Source organism: Vombatus ursinus, unplaced genomic scaffold, assembly GCF_900497805.2.
Source record: "Vombatus ursinus unplaced genomic scaffold, bare-nosed wombat genome assembly UNPS02014768.1, whole genome shotgun sequence".
NCBI lineage: Eukaryota > Metazoa > Chordata > Mammalia > Diprotodontia > Vombatidae > Vombatus > Vombatus ursinus.
The window spans coordinates 37,006,885-37,027,330 of record NW_020954546.1 but is presented as its reverse complement, the minus strand read 5'-3'; the positions used below and the strand labels follow the sequence as shown (position 1 = coordinate 37,027,330).

At 44.6% G+C, this 20,446-nt stretch overlaps 2 protein-coding genes across 3 annotated transcripts; one reads left to right on the top strand and one right to left on the bottom strand.

Annotated features, from left to right (window-relative positions):
• Positions 1-14: 14 nt before the first annotated feature.
• On the top strand, positions 15-5,849 carry LOC114042851 (syncytin-2-like). Its single transcript, XM_027861597.1, has 2 exons — positions 15-377; positions 4,590-5,849. Exon 2 carries the CDS (start codon positions 4,883-4,885, stop codon positions 5,612-5,614), a length of 732 nt encoding a protein of 243 aa, XP_027717398.1. The 5' UTR covers positions 15-377; positions 4,590-4,882; the 3' UTR covers positions 5,615-5,849.
• A 7,692-nt stretch (positions 5,850-13,541) lies between these two features.
• Positions 13,542-19,982, bottom strand: LOC114043187 (hemojuvelin-like). Of its 2 annotated transcripts, none has more exons than XM_027862206.1 (4): positions 19,726-19,982; positions 18,120-18,297; positions 17,076-17,641; positions 13,542-16,424 (listed from the first exon to the last, which is right to left on the bottom strand). In XM_027862206.1, the coding sequence occupies exons 2-4, from the start codon at positions 18,208-18,210 to the stop codon at positions 15,804-15,806; spliced, it is 1,278 nt and encodes a 425-aa protein (XP_027718007.1). In that variant the 5' UTR covers positions 18,211-18,297; positions 19,726-19,982; the 3' UTR covers positions 13,542-15,803. The 2 variants fall into 2 exon arrangements, with proteins under 2 accessions (XP_027718007.1, XP_027718008.1); XM_027862207.1 differs by having other exon boundaries at positions 18,120-18,269.
• Positions 19,983-20,446: the final 464 nt, after the last annotated feature.

The window sequence follows — 20,446 nt, the reverse complement described above, 5'->3', positions numbered from 1 at the left end:
TCCTTGTGATAAGAACAAATTACGGACAAAGCTGTACCTCTTCCTGGAATACCCCGCCCCTATACCGGTGGTGGAACCCCCCCCCCCCTTACGGTGTGTATAATTACCCTGAGCTAGCCTTCAATAAACGAGACTTGATCAGAAAGCCTGTCTTGTCTCCATTTCCTGTGTCCCCTGCTCCCCTCCTTCTTTTACAGGTCCGGACCTCCGTTGATGTCCCGCGGGACGGGACATTTGGCGCCCAACGTGGGGCCCGAGACCCCCTTAAAAGGAGTAAAGGTTTTTGGTGTGTGCTCCTGTGGAAAAAACGACTGCAGTCACGATACATGAGAATTGGTCGCCGAGGATTTGCCTGATCTGCGGAATAGAGACCTGAGGTAAGGAGACACTCTCAAAATGGGGCAGGATGCTAGTAGTCATGAAAAATTTGTAGAAGGGCTTAAGGCCTCATTAAAGACACGGGGAGTAAAGGTTAAGAAAAAGGATCTTATACAATTTTTTGTTTTTTTTAAAGGACGTTTGTCCTTGGTTCCCCCAGGAAGGAACTATAGATGAGAAAAGATGGAAACGGGTGGGAGATTGTCTTAATGATTATTTTAGAACTTTCAGGCCCCAGAAGGTCCCTGTTACTGCGTTCAATTACTGGAATTGTGTTTATGATATTTTGAAAATACGTCATTTTGAGACTGAGGTTTGTAAGATTGTCAGTGAAAAAGACGGAGGCCCCCCGGAGCCTCCTTGTCCATTACCAGCCCCACCCGCAACAGAGGATGAGTCTAGGAAGGATTGTGATTCTGTGTCCATCGACATGCCCTTAGATGATTTTTCCTCCCAAAGTAGGAGAGTTGAGCGCATTTATCCTGTTTTACAAAAAGCTTTGGTCAAGAGGTCAAATGATACCTTAGATCCTACTGACGCAGCTGACCTTGAGCAGGAGGCTGCTTCTTATAATGACCCCTATAATTTCAGTACCGCTCCTGCATGTTTTCCTACTATACAGCACTCTGTTTCCGCGCCCGCTGCTCCTGCTTCTCCACTCCCAACCCCTCATCTTCCTGCTTCTCTGCCCCCTTCTGCTCCCCCTCCTTATCATACTCTTCCCCCTTTTCCGCCTGTTGACACTCCCTTGACCTCGCTCCCCTCTCAGATTCAGTCCCTCCGACAGACGTTGATGTTTAAGAAAGAGAAAGCACAGCTACTTAAGGAACTACGGCTCCTTGACTTGGACTCGCTGATTGCATCCCTGGCCCGGCTGTTGCTCTCACTGCCCCTACAGTAACCTCCAAACTCAAATCCGAATCCCCTGTTTTGGCCCCCCTCCCCCACACTTAACCAACGGAGGGAGGACCTGGGCCCCTTTAAAATGGAAGGAGTTTAAGGAGTTAAAAGAGGCACTAAATACAGCGTTTGCAGCTGTTTCCCAATGTGCCCTACGGGCTTTTTGTAAGATTCAGGCTTTGGGGAAACAAAGGCCCTCCCTGACCAAGATTAAAAAAGGTCCTGATAAACCCTTCCTACAGGCAGCCGCTTGGAGAGGACTATCAGAAGTGCTGAAAACAAAAGAGACTAAATTGTACTATCTATACGGAAAAGCCAGTCAGTTTAAGGCACAATGCCGCCAGAAACCTGGTGGAGCCTGCTCTAAGGCAATTTGTTACAATTGTAACAAATCTGGCCATTATGCCCATTATGCTAAAGAATGCTGCAAGCCAGTCAGGAGGCGGGGCAAGGAGGGCCCCTCAACAAGCTTACCAGATGGAAGCTCCACCCCCTCGGAATGCGCCCTCGGGGCTGCATCAGAAAAATCTCCGACTTTTACCCGGTGGTTCGGACTTCCCCTTTACAGCAAGAGAATTTTCCAAATCGACCCCGGTGGTTGCTGGTTTGAGATAGAATTTATGGGGAAGGGATATTTTGAAGGCTTGTGGTGCATCTGTTTATATACCACCCCCGCAGGATTTTTAATTGGGGCCGTTGGGCAACAGCAAAAATTTTCTTGTATCAGACCCACTCCTCTAACATGGAGATCTAATAACCCAGTCTGGGTACCCCAATGGCCCCTCCCTGCAGAGAAAGCCCAGGCTTTACGTGATATAGTGCAGCACCAGTTACAGGTGGGGCACATTGAGCCCACGTCCAGCCCCTGGAACAGCCCAGTGTTTGTAATAAAAAAGAAATCAGGGAAATTTCGAATGTTAATAGATCTCAGGGCGGTTAACACCACCCTAGAGCCCATGGGAACCCTACAGCCTGGCCTTCCCTCCCCTAATTTAGTGCCATCTGGATGGCCTGTGACAGTCATAGACATCCAAGATTGTTTTTTCTCTATCCCATTATCCCCAGAAGATAGAAAGAGATTTGCCTTTACCATACCCACTACCAATAATGCAGGACCAGATTTAAGATATCAGTGGAAGGTCCTGCCCCAAGGAATGTGCTGCAGTCCCACCTTATGTCAGGCTTATGTGGGGAGAGTGCTGGACCCTATCAGGGACAAATGGCCTAAAGCCACAATACTTCACTATATTTTATTAGCCACCAGCAGTGATGAAACATTAGCAAGATTAGTAAAAGAAACCGTCTCTGCACTTGCTCATTATGGTTTGGTGGTGGCCCCTGAGAAAGTCTAACAAAATTACCCACTCATATACCTAGACCTTCATATGGAGGCTGTCTCTATTAGCAATCAAATTCCTGAACTAGGGCTTGATAAGATAACCACCTTGAATCACTTCCAAAAGTTAGTGGGACAGATCCAATGGCTCAGGGCCCCGAACACCCATTCCTCCTGCTGTAATGCAGCCTTTATATGATATCTTAAAAGGAAATTCAGATTTAAACTCCCCTCGGGCATGGACTCCTGCCGCTAAGGCAGCAGTGTCCCAAATATTCTCACTTGCTGCCCAGGCCCAGACCGCCAGATGGGACCCCAAAGGTAGAATAGAGGTCTCCTTGGTCAATCAACAGAGTCCTTTTTGTGTTATACACCAAGGTCCCAAATTATTAGAATTTGTATATGCAAAGAAGGCTCACAAGGTACTGCCAAATTATTATGAGATGTTAGGGGAACTAGCCTTAGCTGCAGTACAAAGGGCTGTCCACTTGTCTGGACAACGACCTTTACTTTACTCGAATTTTGAACCTGGACAGCGAGAAGCCATTATGCAAACCTATTGGTCTTGGGCACATTGCTCCCAATGGGCTGAGATAAGTCCTCATTCCTCCTGTCTGCTTCTCCCTATGCTAGAGCAAATAACCTTAGCACCACCCCAACGAAAGGTTATGGGAGAACCTGTTCAAGGCTCAAACGTTTTCACTGATGCTACAAAAAACTATAAGGCCTCTATTTATCATGAGGCCTCCAAGGAAATAACAGTATTAGAAACCCCCTATGACTCTACCCAGAAAAATGAGCTCTTTGCCATCCTCCAGGCTTGCCGTAAATATCCTGAGCCTATAAACTTAATCTCTGATAGTCTATATGCAGTAAAGGTTCTTAAATGCATAGAGGATGCTGTCCTCCAACCTCATAAGTCCACCATATCCTCTCTCCTGAGGGAATTACAGCAAATTTTGTTGCAGCGAAAAAACCCCCTTTACATTCTCCATGTTTATTCTCATCAGTCCACCTCAGGAGGCATTTTTGAGGGCAATGATGTAGCAGATCGTGCTTTACAGTGCTCCCTACTGCCAGGCCTCACCCCTCCTGAACAAGCCCATGATTTTTTACACCTACCAGCGAGCTCCCTGAGACGCCTGTACGGTTTAACTCGTGAACAGGCTCGACAAATTGTGAGGCGATGTGTGCGCTGTGTTCCTTTTCTGCCCCCTCCACCCAGTAAGGGGATTAACCCACGAGGTCTTTTTCCTAACGCCCTATGGCAAATGGATGTGACTCATGTTTCTGATTTTGGTCATTTAAAATATATGCATGTCTCCATCAATACTCACAGCAGCTTTCTCTCTGCCACATTGCAGAGCGGTGAGGCCTGCCGCCACGTGATAGCTCATGTCCTCTCTTGCCTCACTGTTATGGGCAAGCCTGAGTCTATTAAAACTGATAATGGCCTTGGTTATGCTGGCACAGCTTTTCGCTCCTTCTGTGCCACCCTTGGTATCTCTCATGTCACGGGCATTCCTTATAATCCTCAAGGGCAAGGTATTGTGGAACGGGCCCATCAAACCTTAAAAAACACTATTACCAAACTTCGAAGAGGGGCATTCTACCCGGTCAAAGGATCCCCTGGGAACCTGGTCAGCCATGCTCTTTTCATATTAAATTTTCTTCAATTGGACGGTACTGGCAAATCAGCGGCTGATAGGTTTTGGCACCCCGAATCCCAGCACAATTATGCCAAAGTACTGTGGAAAGATCCCCTTACTAACCAGTGGCAGGGTCCCAACCCTGTTCTTATTTGGGGTCGGGGTTCGGTCTGTATATATATTAAAGAAAAACAAGCTGCTCACTGGCTTCCTGAGAGGCTTGTAAAGCAAGTTGATTCCTGTGAAATGGCTTCTCCGCCTCCAGTTAACCTTCCTTCCAGGGAGGACAAACCTCTCTGAGAAATATTTCTTTTCTTTATCTACAGGAAATGCTTGGAAAACGATCACCCCTACGCTGGTACCTCCTGGCTGTCCTGAGGGTCTGCCTTGCTGGTTTTGACGCCCCGGCCGGCAACGATCTCCTCGCCTCCCTTTTAGGATTCAACCGATCCCTTTGAATCAGTCACTCTTTGTAGCCCCCTGCTTTGAGGGTACCACTCCCAATGCCTCTGTCTCCATTGATGTGGGTTTTCTCCCTCATGTGAATTGTTCCTCTGTCCTTCGTACTAGCAGTTTCCTGTGTCCCCCTCTAGGCCATGTTTTTCTCTGCGGAGGGAATATGGCGTTCCCAGCGTTGCCCGTAAATTGGACTGGTTATTGCTCCACTGCCTCCGTTCTACCTGAGATGGATATTGTTCCAGGGAACGAGCCTGTTCCGGTTCCCAGCCTCGACTTTATGGCTGGAAGACATAAAAGGGCCGTATTTGCTATTCCCTTGCTTGTTGGCTTGGGCATTACGGGAGCCCTTGCGACAGGGTCTGGGGGCTTGGGAGTCGCCATACACTCCTATAATAAACTCTCTGCACAGCTCATTGATGATATCCAAACCTTATCAGGAACTATTAGTGATCTCCAGGACCAGATCGACTCTCTAGCCGAGGTGGTCTTGCAGAACAGAAGGGGATTGGATCTCTTGACAGCCGAACAAGGGGGTATATGCTTGGCCTTACAGGAGAAATGTTGCTTCTATGCTAATAAGTCCGGTGTAGTCCGGGACAAGATAAAGAAATTACAGGATGATCTGGTCAAGCGTCGGAGAGAACTGTTTGAAAATCCTTTTTTAAGTAATCTTCATGGCTTTCTTCCTTATATTTTACCTCTTGTAGGGCCTACATTTGTGTTTTTATTAGCTCTAACCTTCGGTCCTTGGGTGTTCCGGAAGATCACCTCCTATGTCAAACAACAGCTGGACAAGGCCTTGTCCAAACCTATTCAGGTCCATTATTGTTGGCTAGATACTGGCGACCCTGATCTTTATACCGACATTGGCCGGTCCCAAGGATTAGTCTGAGCGCTGGTTTGGTTAGCCAATGACGGGTAAGATCCCCCTGAGGGGAGTCTGACCTAAGCCAGGGGCGTTGCCTTGCATATTGCCCCCATGACGGGCAACAGTCTCCCACTCCTCGGGACAACCTAAGACAGGCACAAACCCCTCTGCTAAACCTTCCCTTTTAAGGAAAGAAAAGGGAGACATGTAAGGGACCACAGGCCCAGTATGACCTCTGGAAAATTACTAGGTTGCAGTTGTCAAGGCCTCCTTGTGATAAGAACAAATTACTACTTCTTCCTGAAATACCCCTATACCTTTGGTGGTCCTTGTGATAAGAACAAATTACTACCTCTTCCTGGAATACCCCTATACCTTTGGTGGTCCTTGTGATAAGAACAAATTACGGACAAAGCTGTACCTCTTCCTGGAATACCCCGCCCCTATACCGGTGGTGGAACCCCCCCCCCTTACGGTGTGTATAATTACCCTGAGCTAGCCTTCAATAAACGAGACTTGATCAGAAAGCCTGTCTTGTCTCCATTTCCTGTGTCCCCTGCTCCCCTCCTTCTTTTACAGGTCCGGACCTCCGTTGATGTCCCGCGGGACGGGACAATCGTTTGTTAAATGAATGTTGAAGTCTGAGCTGGAGTGCCACCTTCTTCTGCGAAGCCTTCCTTGCCCCCTCAGCTGTAAGTGAGCTTTCCTTTCTCCAATCTCTTGAACCACTCTGTCTGGACTACTTCTATGCACTTTATGTTAGAACTAGTTTTGTGTTTGTTTGTGTATTTGTCTTTCCTGCCTGCTAGATTGTAAACTATGTGAGTGCAAGGATACTCTTATTTCATCTTTATGTTTCCTAGCTGAATACTTTGCACATTGTAGGTATTTCATGTGTTTATTGAGTTAATAGACTATGAAGTACATAATGGGAAACTAAACTTAAAAGATTATAGGATGTGGGGCTGAAAGAGACCATAGAGTTCATCTCGTCCAATTCCATTTAACAGATGATGAGTGTAATAACTTGCTGAAGATCATATAAGTAGTCAATAGTAAAAGAAAGAATTGAACTCAGATCCTCTGATTCAAAAATTAGTGCTCTTTCCAGTTATTGTCTAGCTTTCTCAATAGCAGTATAAGAATGAGGCTGAGTAACATGTGATTGGGAAGGGCTGTTCCAGGACTGTTGCCAGATATTTTCCAGAGCTGTTTGGTTCCTAATGTTCTCATGTTGGAGTGTGGGGCGGGGAGATGAAAGTCTTTAGTCCCATCATGAGATATTCCTAAGAAACTAGCCAAAATTGGGTCCTTCTGTTTAGACATGATCATTTTCGATGTATCTCTGTGTCACTTTCTTTTTCTCCAAATCTTGCTTTCTTATTTAGATAGCTTATCTGCCTCTGAACAAAGCAATGTAGATCAAATAAGCTTGAAACTAGCTTAGAGACTGAAATTTTAGCCACAATTTTCTCTTTTTTTCATACCTCTTCAAGAAATTTCTTGGTACCTTTGGGAAATAGGCTCCCAGAAACATCTAAGGATATTTTTAATTATTCTAATCCAGCCTCCTGACTTGGGGCAGAATTTACCCAGCCTAGATTGTCAGGGAGTGATAGAAAGGGTTATTCCTCATTTTTCTAAAGTTCTTCAGATGCCATGATAGATGCTTCATGCTATGAGCATTGGGAATCCTTTCTCCTACTCCTCATCCTCATAGTCTAACACCAACTCTCCTGTACTTTTGGCAGAGGAAAGAACAAACTCTTGGGGTTTTTTTTTTTTTTCTGTTTATTTATTTTTAGATTGGCTACTCCTTCCTTCTCATTCAGGCGCATCTCTAGGCTCAGCTCCCCGTGCCCTAAGCTTACATTGTCCTTTACCAGAGCAGGAGGATGAAGAGGTGAAGGGTTGATGGTTTGTTTTTCCACGAAGGAAAATTGGACTGTATTTGTGTTTATGAATTTGAGGGAGATAGGACATTGAGTGCTTATGCTAACTTCCCCTTTTCTGAGAAATTCTTTATTGCACAATTTTAGAACAAATCTGGCTCAGCTCTGCCTCCCAGTGGGGAGATGAATGTACTGACTTTATTGCTAAGGTTCTCAAACTGATGTTGCTTGTTTGTTCTTCATTCTCAGATTTAAGAGAGCTCTAAAGTCTCCCTAATTGTCTTGAGACCTAAAAAATGACCCAAACTACCCTCCAGAGGGTGAAAGACAGTTATTCAGTAGAGTAATCATAAAGAAGAGATTGAGAGGTGGAGATTTATCTTTGGTGGTTTTGACTTCATCCCAGGGAGAAAGCAATATCAAGAATCAATTTGTTAAAAAGTTTTTGCACAAACAAAACCAACACAACCAAAATTACAAGGAAAACAGAAAACTGAGAAAAAATTTTTGCAACAAGTATCTCTGATAAAGGTCTCATTTCTCAAATATATAGAGAACTGAATCAAATTTATCATAGAACAAGTCATTCCTCAATTGATAAATGGTCAAAGGATACGAACAAGTAGTTTTCAGATGAAGAAATCAAAGCTATCTAGAGTCATATGAAAAAATGCTCTAAATCACTATTGATCAGAGAAATACAAAGTAAAACAACTCTGAGGTACCACCTCACACCTATCAGAGTGGCTATTATGACAAAAAAGGAAAATGCTGGATGTTGCAGGGGATGTGGGAAAACTGAGACTAATGCACTGTTGGCAGAGTTGTAAACTGATCCAACCATTCTGGAGAACAGTTTGGAACTATGCCCAAAGGGCTATAAAACTGCATACTCCTTGATACAGCAACACCACTGTTAGGTCTATTTCCCAAAGATATTTCCCCCCCCCCCAAAAAAGGGAAAAGGACCTATTTGTACAAAAATATTTATAGCAGCTCTTTTTTTGGTGGCTAAGAATTGGAAATCAAAAGGATACCCTTCAATTGGAGAATGGTTAAACAATCAGTGTTATATTGTTGTGTTATAAGAAACGACAAGCAGGATGATTTCAGAAAAACTTCGAAATGCTTACATGAACTGGTGCATAGTGAAATGAACAGAACCAGGAGGACATTGTATACAGTAACCGCAATATTGTCTGATGAAGAACTGTGAGTGATTTAGCTATTCATAACAATACAATAATCTAAGACAATCCCAAAGGGCTAAAGATGAAGCATATTATCCACCTCCAGAGAAAGAACTGACATTATTTGAATACAGACTGAAGCATGCTATTTTTCACTTTCTTTCTTTCATTTTTTTCTTTCAATTCAAGTCTTCTTGTACAAAATGACTAATATGGAAATGTTTTACATAATTTGTACGTGTATCACCTATATGTGATTGCTTACCATCTCAAGGAGGAGGGAATGATAGAATTTGGAACTCAAAACTTTAAATAAAAATGTTTTAAAACTTTTTTTAAAAGTAGCAGGCAAAAAAAAAAGAATCAATTTGTTGCTCTTTGCCCAGAATTGTATCTCTCCTATGTTTTTATCATAACTTGCAGGCATCTTACTTTTAATTATCTTTGCCTGATGAACCTGTATGTGTTATCTATCTATTCCAGCCCACACCTCTTCCTTCTCCCTCCTAATTACTGTTGATTTCCTGATTGTTTGTCCTTTGGCTAACAGGAAGTGCCTGTTCTATTCAGCACTCCAAAGCTTTACCGGGCAGTTTTCCACATTTTAGCAGCAGGAGCTAAGTGGTGGATGGTAGATGGGGGTAGATATTAGTAGTGGTATGGGGATGTGGCAACAAACCAACCGAGTTTGCTTGTTAACATTGACTATAATACTCTCTATCCACACAGAGTGGGAAAGTGGGTAGTGAGTTAAAGTTCCACTAACTCCAACCTGGGGTTACTGCAAGCAATGAGTTAATTTAGCAGCTCAGGAAACTGAGTCCCAGAGGGAGTGGTGCTTGGCCCAGAGTAAAAGAACAATGGAGGCAGATCCCAGATCACTTGACTTTCTGAGTTCTACGACCTCTCCCAGTGGCTCACTACCCAATTCACAAACTATCTTAATCACAGGAAACACACGCAACTTCTGACTTCCTCTTCATTTCTGGGGACTGGTGGCAAGTGGTTTGGCTTGGAGAGAGGGGTAGGCAGAAATAAAGTTTTAATAGATCTAAGAGCTTTAATATTCCATCTTTCTGGTTGTTCTTTTCCATCTTCATCTATGAGACTGAGCAGTCTTTTGATATTTGAGAACTATAGTTATTTAGCTAAGATTTTGGAGTAGGGGGTTGATGTGGGGAGTACCACTATTATCAGGAATTCTTGAAACTTTCATCTCTTTTTGAATAAAGCAGTGAATGAGGGACATTTCTGAAATAAACTGCTTTTTGTGGGGGGTGAGAGGGTTGAGGGCAGAAAGGGCCCAGAATTCAGATCGAGGATTTCCAGGATTTAGAAGAAAATAGTGCTTTATCCTTGCAAAGTTCTTTATATACATTATCTCATTTGCTCATCACCACAGCCCTATAAGGTAGGTGATACAAATATTACTGTATCCACTTTTTCAATGAGGAAACAAATTCAGAAAGTTGTGACATATGTAGCTAGTAAGTCACAGGAGTGTAGGGTGTGCTCAGGAAGGGACTAGTACCACTGGTGTGAGAACTGCTGAGCCCTTTTCAGGACCGCTTTCTATCTTTTCCACTGATTCACCCAACTCCCACCTGTGGCTCCAAGAAGCTGTAGCATGCCCAGTGGCCATACCCTGGTAAAACCATATCAGCAGATGGGCTAAACCAGGTTGTGGGTAACTGAGGGGTCTCAGACCCTTAGTGAGTTAGAGGGGTGTCTACCCCAAATACGTGAAGACTTCCCTTTGCATGAGAACAATTTGTTTTAATGGCCATGAAGGCTACTGAAGCAGGTACTGTGGAGTGCTTAGACCTTGGTTAGATGTTGAAGATGTCAAGATCATGGACTACATACAGAACCATCGCCAGTCATCTTGACCTTATCTTGCCTCTGGACAAGAGAATGAGGCAGAAAACTTAGAGCAGCTCTGCCTCACTTAAATCTAATTTATGTGCAAATCAAAAGACATCACTCATACCATTTTACCATTTTTATCTACCTCAAAGTCCTGTGTTGACAGGCAAATGACGACGTAGCAAGTGGTATGGATACTCTGGGAGCTATAATCACAACCCTGCACACAGGCCATAGACTTGTCTTCTCACTGGACTGAAGCAGCAGCCGGATTCAGCAGCTCCGGGGTGAGGTACTGATCAGCCTTTTTATTTATTTATTAATTTGCTAGGCAATGGGGTTAAGTGACTTGCCCAGGGTCACACAGCTGGTAAGTGTTATGTGTCTGGGGTCCTCCTGAATCCAGGGTCGGTGCTCTATCCACTGCACCACCTAGCTGTCCCATGATCAGCCTTTTTAAAGGACTGCACTGCTCACCTCCTGAAGTGAGGAAGGGGCTAGAAAAGATACTCTAAAAACTGTCTGCTTCATCCAACCCTGACCTGCTTACTATGGCAGGTAGGGATCCTACCCTGTGGCCAAAATGCAAAAAAAAAAGAAATGTACAAAAATTTTGTGAAAATGATTTCACTCACCACTGGCACGTGCAATGTTCACATGCTTACAGACAACACAAAATCTAGTAAACCTGAAAGATGAACAGCTCTTGTTGAGAGAGAATAGTGGGTATTGCATCCCAATATTAACGCTGAGTGAAACAAGGCTGTCAACTTACTGAAGCTGGAGCTGGTTACATGTTTTCCTGGAGTGGCTGAAGTGAAGGGGAACATGGTGAAGCTAGCATAGATTTTGAAATAAAAACTAATCTAGTCCACAAGTTTGTGTGCCCACCAAAAGGAGTGAAAAACAGGCTCATGACGGTGCAACTGCCACTTGCAGGAAAGCACCGTGACACATCTATGAGTGAAGCAAAATTACAGTAGCTCAAAAGAAATGTGAGATGCTCAGATTTAGACACATCTCTTCTCCAAATGTTCTTGTGGACTATTTGTGCCCGACCTGTGGTAGCCTTCCAAGCTTGTATTCAACCACAGATGGACACACTGTACCTTGACTCCAACATAGTGATGTCATTTCGGTCCTCTTCAAGAACGAAGGACAACAGCCAATCAACCAGTAAGTCACAGTTGAGAATCTAATTAAGGTCTTCTGGTTTTTAAGTTCAGAGCTTTTTATACTAAACCCTGATTCTTTCCTTAGTTCTAATTTTCTTCTCTTATGTTATAATGCATCTCAACCTCTCCTGTCTTCCTCTGCTATCTGTGGTTACTTCAACTCTAGAATGGAAAACTATAATTCTGGATTGGACACCTCTGGACTGAACTCACAGATAGGCTGAGTGCCATTTTATGTGTCTTTTCTCTTCTCAGACTCATCTATAATACTGGATTCCATTCTGGGCACCATGGGTTAAGAAAGACATATTAGCACAGCTGAGTTTGTCAGACCAGCTTTAACTTAGAAGATGAAATGACCATGACCTAGAGGGGAAGAGATTCTAAATAGTAAATTTTAGAGGGTGGTGGGTAGAATAGGTGGAAGGGAGAGAGAACATAATAGGAATAAATTCTATATTACTGTGGGGAGAAAGGTAGAGTAAAATTGGGTATTGACCTGCAAGAGCAGTCACAGCTTACATGGGAGCACTCCAACAGAAGTTCTGAGCTGTAAGCACTACGAGATGGCTTCTGGGTGCTAGGTCTGGTTGATAGTACATCTGAAATGGTGACTAAAAGGGGAAGGCTTTCAAAGTGTGTGGGGAATAGGTATCTAGAAATTGTAGGTAGTTATAAATTAACTTAGTTTCCTATCTGGACTCCTATTTGGTCAACCTTTACCTAGCCTAGACATTAGGGGAGGAAAAGTAGCTAGGGAAAGGGCAGAACAGGCTTCAAGGAGGCAGGACAGTGAAGGCAAAACTAGATTATGATAGTTTTACCTAAAACTGGTCTGTTTTTTAGAGCATCCCCAACTTCTTATTGTATCTCCTTTTAGTCTTCTACTGTAATACTGGATCTTTCCAGCCTTCCCCCCTTTCCCTAGCCCTTCCTGAATTCCTCAGAGAGGAAGAAAGATGTTTCTATCAAGTCAGTCCCAAGATCAATATCCCTCAATGGCTTTTGGTCTCCTAAAGAGTCAAATCTAAACTCTACCTATTTGTCAAAGTCCTCTATAATCCAGACTGACTATACCTATATACCCTTATTTTTCTCTATTCTCAGGGATATTTCTGCTCTAGTCAGACTGGTTTCCTTATTGCCCAAGGAACAGAGCATGCTCATTTCTAACTTGTTACCTCCACTTATGTCACGGATTCTTAATCTGTCTTGTGTCACGGTCTCCTTTGACAATCTGCTGAAGCCTATGGACCTCTTCACAAAATAATGTTTTAAAATGCATTTGTTTTTAAATAAAACAAAATGCATAGGATTACAAAGGAAACCTTTGTAATCTCTCCACCTTGCATCTGCTGCCCTCTCTGGTTTCCCCTCCACATAACAACATGTCCCTCCCAGGATAAACTCACCAAAGTACTGTTTACTCAAGCCTGCATTGACTCCACCTCCCTCAGCCACCTTTCCCCTTTGTTTAGAGGACTGAAAGGTAGAGCACCAAACTCCTCCCAATCCTTTTATAGAGGGCAGAAACTGGACTCTCATCACTCCACTTTGCATCTGCTGCCCTACCTGGTTTCAGCTCCATGGAACAAGATGCCCTCACACCTGGTACCCCTTGATATCCCATCAATCCCCCCACACCTTCCAGCCCTTCTCTCCTTCTTTTGTGTGTTGTCTCTTCCTTTAGATTGTAAGCTTGTTGAAAGCAGGGACTGTCTTTGTTTTTGTTAATTGTATATCCCCAGCCCTTAGCACAGTGCCTGGCATGTTGTAGGTATAGGTACTTAATAAATGTTTATTGGATTTATTGGATTGGAAACCAAAGTTAGTGAAAATACAGATGGATTTTTTTTCTATCCAAATTCACAAGCCCACTGAAATCTATCCATAGACTCCCTCAGTATCCATGGACCACAAATTGAGTCCTTTGCCTGGAAAGTTCTCCTCTCTCACTTCTGCCTAACAAATCCTATTCATCCTTCAAGGCCCTTCTTCTATGATGACTTCCTTAACTATTTCACCCTTCATTGATCTTCCTTACTTCTGAATTTCTATGATATTAACAGCACATAATTTAGCATTTAACTATATTATGTTCTAAAAATCTTAGTGCAGTTTTAAGCTTTCACAGCTTAAATAGATTTTTGGGATACTCTGTACTTATATTGTTCAATGTTCTTAGTCTATCCTTCTAAGTTCTCTCTGCAAAATTTAATACTGTTGACCATCTTCTCCCAAATATTTCCTCCTCTCTGGGTTTTGTAACACTATCCTCTCTTGGTTTTCCACTACTCTGTCTGACTGCTTCTATTTGGTTTCCTTTGCTAGATCATCATCCCTAACTATGGAAAGGCTCCATCCAGGGTCTTCTTTTCTACTCTCTCTATACCTTTTCTCTTGTTGACCTCATCAGCTCCTCTTGGTGACTACCGGATCTATATATTCAATTCTACTTTTTCTTTTGAATTCCAGTCTCAAATCACTGCCTACTGGACATTTTCAACTGGATAGCCGATAGGCATCTCAAATAACACATCCAAAAAAAATTTAATTATCTTTTTACCTCTAACCTACCCATCTTGCTGATTACTTGAAGAACAATTCCACTATGCCCCAAGCTTCTGTTTCTTCAGGTCCACTTTGGAAGATTCAAAATAAGCAACAGAAGTATATGTATGGAATTAAAAAAATTTAATTGCAGACTATATGGGGGAAGTGATTAATTTCTGTCTAACATGCACCCCTCCCCAAAGGCAGAGAAATTCCCTAAGCCTAAGGTGTAGGCAGAGAAATTCCTCTCTGACCGTTCAAAAAGAAGAAATCAAAACACAGTTTCTTCCCTTCAATTCAATTCAATAAACATTTATTAAACTCTTAATTTAGGCTAGGCACTAAGGACACAAAAACAAAAAGGAAAATAGTCCTTCAACTGCTTATAGCCCTTTTCCTGACAGATGATACTTGTACTGAAAAAGAAAACAGTAAATGAAAAGTATTGAATCTTTTTTTCATTTTGTGGGTCGTGCAACGATTTCAGTGATCCCAAAGTGCTTTGTATTGAAAAGGTCTATCACTTAAAATAACAGTATTCATTCTCCTTGAGATGCTAATATGTTTTCTAATCATGGAAGATTATGATCTCAGAAGAATTAAATTTAGGAATAGCCAGAATGGTAATGAAAAGATGGGGTGAGTCTAAGTAATGATAGCTCACATTTGAAAACCATTCCACAGTTTACTAAGTGGTAAATATTATTATTCCTATTTTATAGATAAGGAAATTGTTACTTAAAGAACTTGGAGCTTACATAGTAGGGTCACAGAACTAGGAAGCCAGGGCCTGAACCCAGGGATTTTTTTACTCCAAATCTATGCTGCAGGATGTTGCTTTAAAAAAAAGAGAGAGAGACAGAGAGAGAGAGACTTTCACTGGAGAATTCATGTAAAAAAAAATCAAGGAAATATATTATCAGAAAAGGTGGTGAGTCATATGTTGAGAATGAAGGACTGATAATCTTAGTAGTCTATCAGGATACCTGTGATACCAAAAGGACAAGAGGAAGGCCAGTGTGTTGGATAAATCTAATAGGATTTATGGGCAAACGTAGTGATGAACTGGATGCAACAACATGGAGAGGTTTTGTTCTGCATTGATAGAGGGAGTGCCTATAACAGTGAAATCATGTATACCAAGTACCCAATTGTTCTTTGTTTGTTTGGGTTTTTTTTGGTAGGTAATGAACATGTATACCTCTCAAATTATTTCTACTTGGAAATCATGACCTCCTACTTTCATTCCAGAGGGAACAGTGGTAGGAGAATCTGCTCATCAAAGACTTTCTTAGAGAGGTGTAGACCACAGAGGCTCTAGTCCTACTCCCATCCCCATTTCTCTATCCTGTGGCCACTCCAACCCTTGATTTTAGCCCATTTTTATATATCTAGGGAAGTATCAGCAGGCCATTTTCAGACTTTGAGACTGTCCCCGGCCTTGTTCCTTTCCTCAAGTATTCTACCCCCTTTTCATGTTGTTCCTACCAAATTTAAAGTATTAGTTAGGTTATTAAAATGGGTGTGGGAGTGTTCATCAGATGGAACACCAGAAAACAAGGATTCCAGTAAGTACTAGGGTCAGGTGAGCTGTAAGCCTGAGGGGAACTCCAGCATCACGAGGAAAGAGATGCAACTTCTCCAGGTCTGGCAAAAAGGCCCGAGCATCCTCTAGGGCAGCTTGAGCAGCCAGAGTGAAGTTGGGGTCACCAGAGGTCAGAACATCAAAGACACATGAATGGAAATAAGCATCTTCAACTGGTAGTCCTTCTTTGCACAACTGCTTAGCAGTATCAAAGGTCAGAGCCCCTCTTCGTTGTCGCTCCAACCGGGAGAGTCGCTGGCTTGGGGGACATCCCTCTACGCAGAGCTGTAGATCTTGTTCAGCTGAGAATGCTCCTGCTACTTCTTCAGCTGCCCGAATAGAGAAAGAGAGCTGACCAGCTGCTTGCCGAATAATGATGGTTGTACCAATGTAGGCAGCTCGGATCTCCACATGGCTCCCAGGGGCCTCTGCTCGGATGGTCAGACTTGAACCTCCAGGACGGTCACCTCCATTGACCGATCCGTCTTCAAAAGCCGCTGGGAGATTGTTCACTTCAGCCTGGTAGACTTTTTGGTCGATACATTCCTGCATGTTCTTAAATATAATGGTGAGCTGTTTGGGGGAGAAGAAGAAAGGTTCGTTTCCGGTCAGCTTGATCTTCCCTAAAGTCACCCTCTTCCCCAGCCCTAAATCCATCTATTCCATGCTAAAACACCCTGATCTTTCTTCTTCACTGCACTCTCATCTCTTCCCCTAGGCCTCCCTGAATACCAAGCAGTCCCTGTTGCCAGTTCAAATCAACATTCTTTCCTCCCTCCTCCTACCTACAGTCTCAATCGTAGCAGCTCCCATAGGACTGAGTTCCCCTCTTTTAGAAACTTCCCCATCTGAGCCTTTGTTTACTTAGGGCTCTGCCACTCCCGCTTTTTCTTCTGGATTATCTGAACATGGAAAGTGACCAATAAGAAGGAGTAAAGGGAGATGCTGGTGAGTGAAGGGAATCATGAAAAGCTGTGGGGACGAAGTAGTTAATAGTAGTAACGGAGAGGGAGAGTCTGACTGGGAGAGTGGCCAACTGTGGGGGGAGGGGCCAGCAAAGGCAGGGAATTATGAGGAATGACCAATGAGGACCAGAGTGGCTAGTGTGCATTTTGGGGGGTAACCAGTGCCAGAGAGACTAATCAGCAAGTGGTTGCGCGAGTCGTGGTTGTGGAACCAAAGCTGTTCACAAGGATTGACAGGATTGACTGTCTACACCCTGACCTTCCCCGTGGTAGTGGCGTTGGCTCCGGTGGCCACCGGGTAGCTAGTAGCCTGGACGAAAAGGAAGTCGTTGTCCAAAAGAGGCCAGGAGCCTTGGACACGGCACGTGTGGAAGTGGTGGTGGAAGCTGCGTACGTGGGGGTCCCCAAAGGCAGCGCAATGCAGGAAGCCCGGGGGACGACCATGTAGCCTAGAAAACCGGCTTTCGTAGTCACAGGGGTCCGGAGCAGGGGGGCCTGAAGAAAGGGCGGGGCCAGCGCCAGGAGGGGCGGGACCCTGCGGAGGAGGCGGGGCCGTGGGACCCTGGCGGGAGCAGTTGTGTTGGATCATCAAATCTTCTATCCCGTGGACCGCAGAATGGAAGGCCAAGTCCCCTCGGCAGGTACGCGCAGTACGCCGCGTGCAGAGCGCATAGGAGCGCAGGGCGCGACATAGGCCACCAGAGTTCGCTCCTGGGCCCCGGACTCCACCTCCCCGGTTCCCTCCAGAAGATCCCCCACTTCGTAGGTTCAACGTGGATGATACATACTCAGCGTTGCAGCGGAGGATTTTGCACTGAGAGTGAGCTGGTAGGGGGAGGGGGAAATGGGAGGCGGGAGAAGAAAGGGGAAAGAAGGAGTGGGGAAATGGAGAATGAAGGATGTTATTGTCAGAAAAGCCCTAGATTATATCCTTATCCACAGTAGCCCCCGACACCCCTCCCCCAGATCATTGGGAGGGCCCCAACCTTCCAAATTCCATATGCCAATTGAGGACCACTTCTTCAACCTCCATCAGACAGCTGCTGACCCCTTAGCCTTTCCCTATGGCCCTGTAACAACGTATGCAGTCACCGAGGCTCCCAAAGAAACACCGTCCCTCACCCCGCCTCCCGGGGTCTCTCCCTTCCTCCTCCCTCCTCCTCTCCCCGAACAGAGTTCTCCTTGATCTGTGGTATACCGGTTGTAGTCCTGAGTTTGGATAGGAATGATTGGGATCCCTCAGGCCTTTATTACATTCCCTTTCCCCTTCCCTCCCCAGACCCTTCCCTAACCCTCCCCTTACCATGTCCACAGAAGAGCAGCAGAAGAGTGAGGGTGCTTAGTGAGCTGCCACGGGGGGACCAGGGACTTGGGGAGTGGCTTGGTTCCCTCATCCCTATCCAGCCAGGTCCCCCCTGGTCCCCAGGTCTCTTCCAACTGATGGCTGGATCCCCTGGAAGGGACCTCAGTCACAGAGAAATCTGGTTGGGGGTTGAGGTGAGAGGAGCCAAAGTCTGAGTGAGAAGTGTTATAGGGGATCTAGGGAGGTCAAAGAAATGATGGGAGATAGGAATGAGAAGAGAGTACTGGGGGATTTAGGGTTTGGGGAACCTTTCTGGCCCTGTGTCTGCCTCCCATGGTCACCCCAGGGCACTTGTGCAACACCCGGGTCAGAGGTGGAGGGAAGATGGGGCGGGTGTTGGGGTGGGAGCAGAGTCCACTGTACTGACCCATCCTGAACTGACCAAACAGCAGAGGGGTCAAAAAACAAATGACCAAGGGCACAGAGCTACTCTGTTACCCCAATGGGCCCCTCAATGAGAATATAATCTGAGAACATTTCAGAAACACAACTCATTTGCTTGTGGGTTTACTGAAGACCCAGGTGACTTGCCATTCCCTCCACTAGTGGATCAAGAGAATGAAAAAGAAGGGTTAAAGCTATTAATATCCAAAGCCTATTTTGAACAGTGACATGCAGATCAATTTCTTTTGGAACCTAGAGAGTACTAGATAGGTGTTAGCCACCTGCTAGCTTTCTCCATTGAATAACAAGTGCAAAACAAGTGTGCAAATCAATCTTTTTTTCCTGATCCAACAGCTACTTCACTTTTCCTAATATTCCTGTGATGCTACTCTCAACTACGAACCCCTTCAGCCCTGCAAATATAGAATAATCCGACCCCACCCCCCATACATTCAATACCTCTCTCTTCCCCACTGGAAGGAAGTGGTAAGACTAATCACCCACCACTAATCTCCTCCTGGTGGAGAACCTAGGGCTAAAATTGGGGTGGAGGAAGGAAAAGGTCATACAGGTGAAGCATAGACTGGAGAGGGGCTGATATTGTGAAGGGAGATCTATAGTTGAGAGTTGCCTCTCATACCCACAATTCAGAAGCTTTGTGTATAGCTGGAGGGTGGAGGGGTGTCAGTGACCAAATATCTGAGACTATAATTAGCTTTGGCAGAGAGAACCACAAAGGTGGAGGCTTAGAGAACACCCCCTAAACCCCACCAGAAAGTCTGAGACAAATGGTGAAAATGGAACAGGAGGATTTCTGACTGTGAGACCCAGATGTTGGGGGGAAAGGGTGGTGAGAGAGACTGGGTATAGCCCTTTAGTCTTTCTCCTAGAGAAACATTCCTCTCAGCCAAGTCATCTTACTAGACAATTTCTCTCCCCCTTCCCGCTTTGTCACAGAGTACTCCTTGCTCTAGGATATACCCCATGTAGTCAGCATGTCTGCATGCATTTCTCACGTCAGCATGAGGAGATCGAGACTACCAACCTATGTAGCCTAGAGGAACTGAGGTTGGTGTCCATGATTCCCAGCATTAAGAAAAATGCAAACTCAGATCCTAACCCAAAACTTTCTGAAAGAAGCTTTAACTTTGTGGTGACTTACCTCTGTGTCTAGAGGTCAAGTGTCAGTCTGATATCCAGTTTTCCATCCAGTGTTGCCTATTGTCTGTCAGCTTTATCCAAGGGTCCCATATCTCCTTTTCCATGTCCTTTTTCTCTCAACTCCAGTACCGACCCCTAGCTACAATCTGTCTGAGGGCAAGGAGCTAGGAAAGCTTTGGGGGGGGGGGGTGAGGAGGGAACATACAACCAAAGGGATTGACAGCTGGGGATGGGGGAGAGAGGCTGCGTTGAGGTGGAAGGAGGCCTGACCACTGAGTTGAGAGTTTTAAAAATAGCCAGGACCATAATTCTGGGGGGAGGGAGGGAGCAGGAGAGCAGAAAGACTTGTATGTTTGTGTGTGTATATGTGTGTGAATGTATGTGTGTGTTTACGTGTATAGAGAGATCAGAGTAGTAGCCATTACAGGGAAAGGGGTCAGATATCCAGTTCCATCCTGCATGAAACCCCAGTCACTGTCTCATCCAGTCAGTCCTTAGGGATTGCTAAAACATAGGGTCCTGCCCTTGAGGAATTGGGCAAGTACTTTGATATGTCCCCACTTACCAAGCCCTTTGGATATTGCTACCTACTCTCTACAGATGCTATTTGGGGGTGGAAAGCAGCTATCATTAAATAAAAACTACAGCAGGAGATAAATCCCTCCCCAAAATTCCTCAACCCCTCCCTTCCCCCTAGTCTATCAAAGTAGGGCCAAAGAAAC

What these genes read in the sequence shown, in the direction of transcription:
- LOC114042851 (XM_027861597.1), top strand. Translation starts at nt 4,883, where the DNA reads ATGGCGTTCCCAGCGTTGCCCGTAAATTGGACTGGTTATTGCTCCACT.
- LOC114043187 (XM_027862206.1), bottom strand. Translation starts at nt 18,210, where the DNA reads ATGAGGGAACCAAGCCACTCCCCAAGTCCCTGGTCCCCCCGTGGCAGC. An exon ending in GCTGCTCTTCTGTGGACATG is followed by an intron (nt 17,642 to 18,119) that starts GTAAGGGGAGGG and finishes TCCCCCTACCAG; the next exon opens with CTCACTCTCAGTGCAAAATC. An exon ending in ACGCCACTACCACGGGGAAG is followed by an intron (nt 16,425 to 17,075) that starts GTCAGGGTGTAG and finishes TCCCCCAAACAG; the next exon opens with CTCACCATTATATTTAAGAA.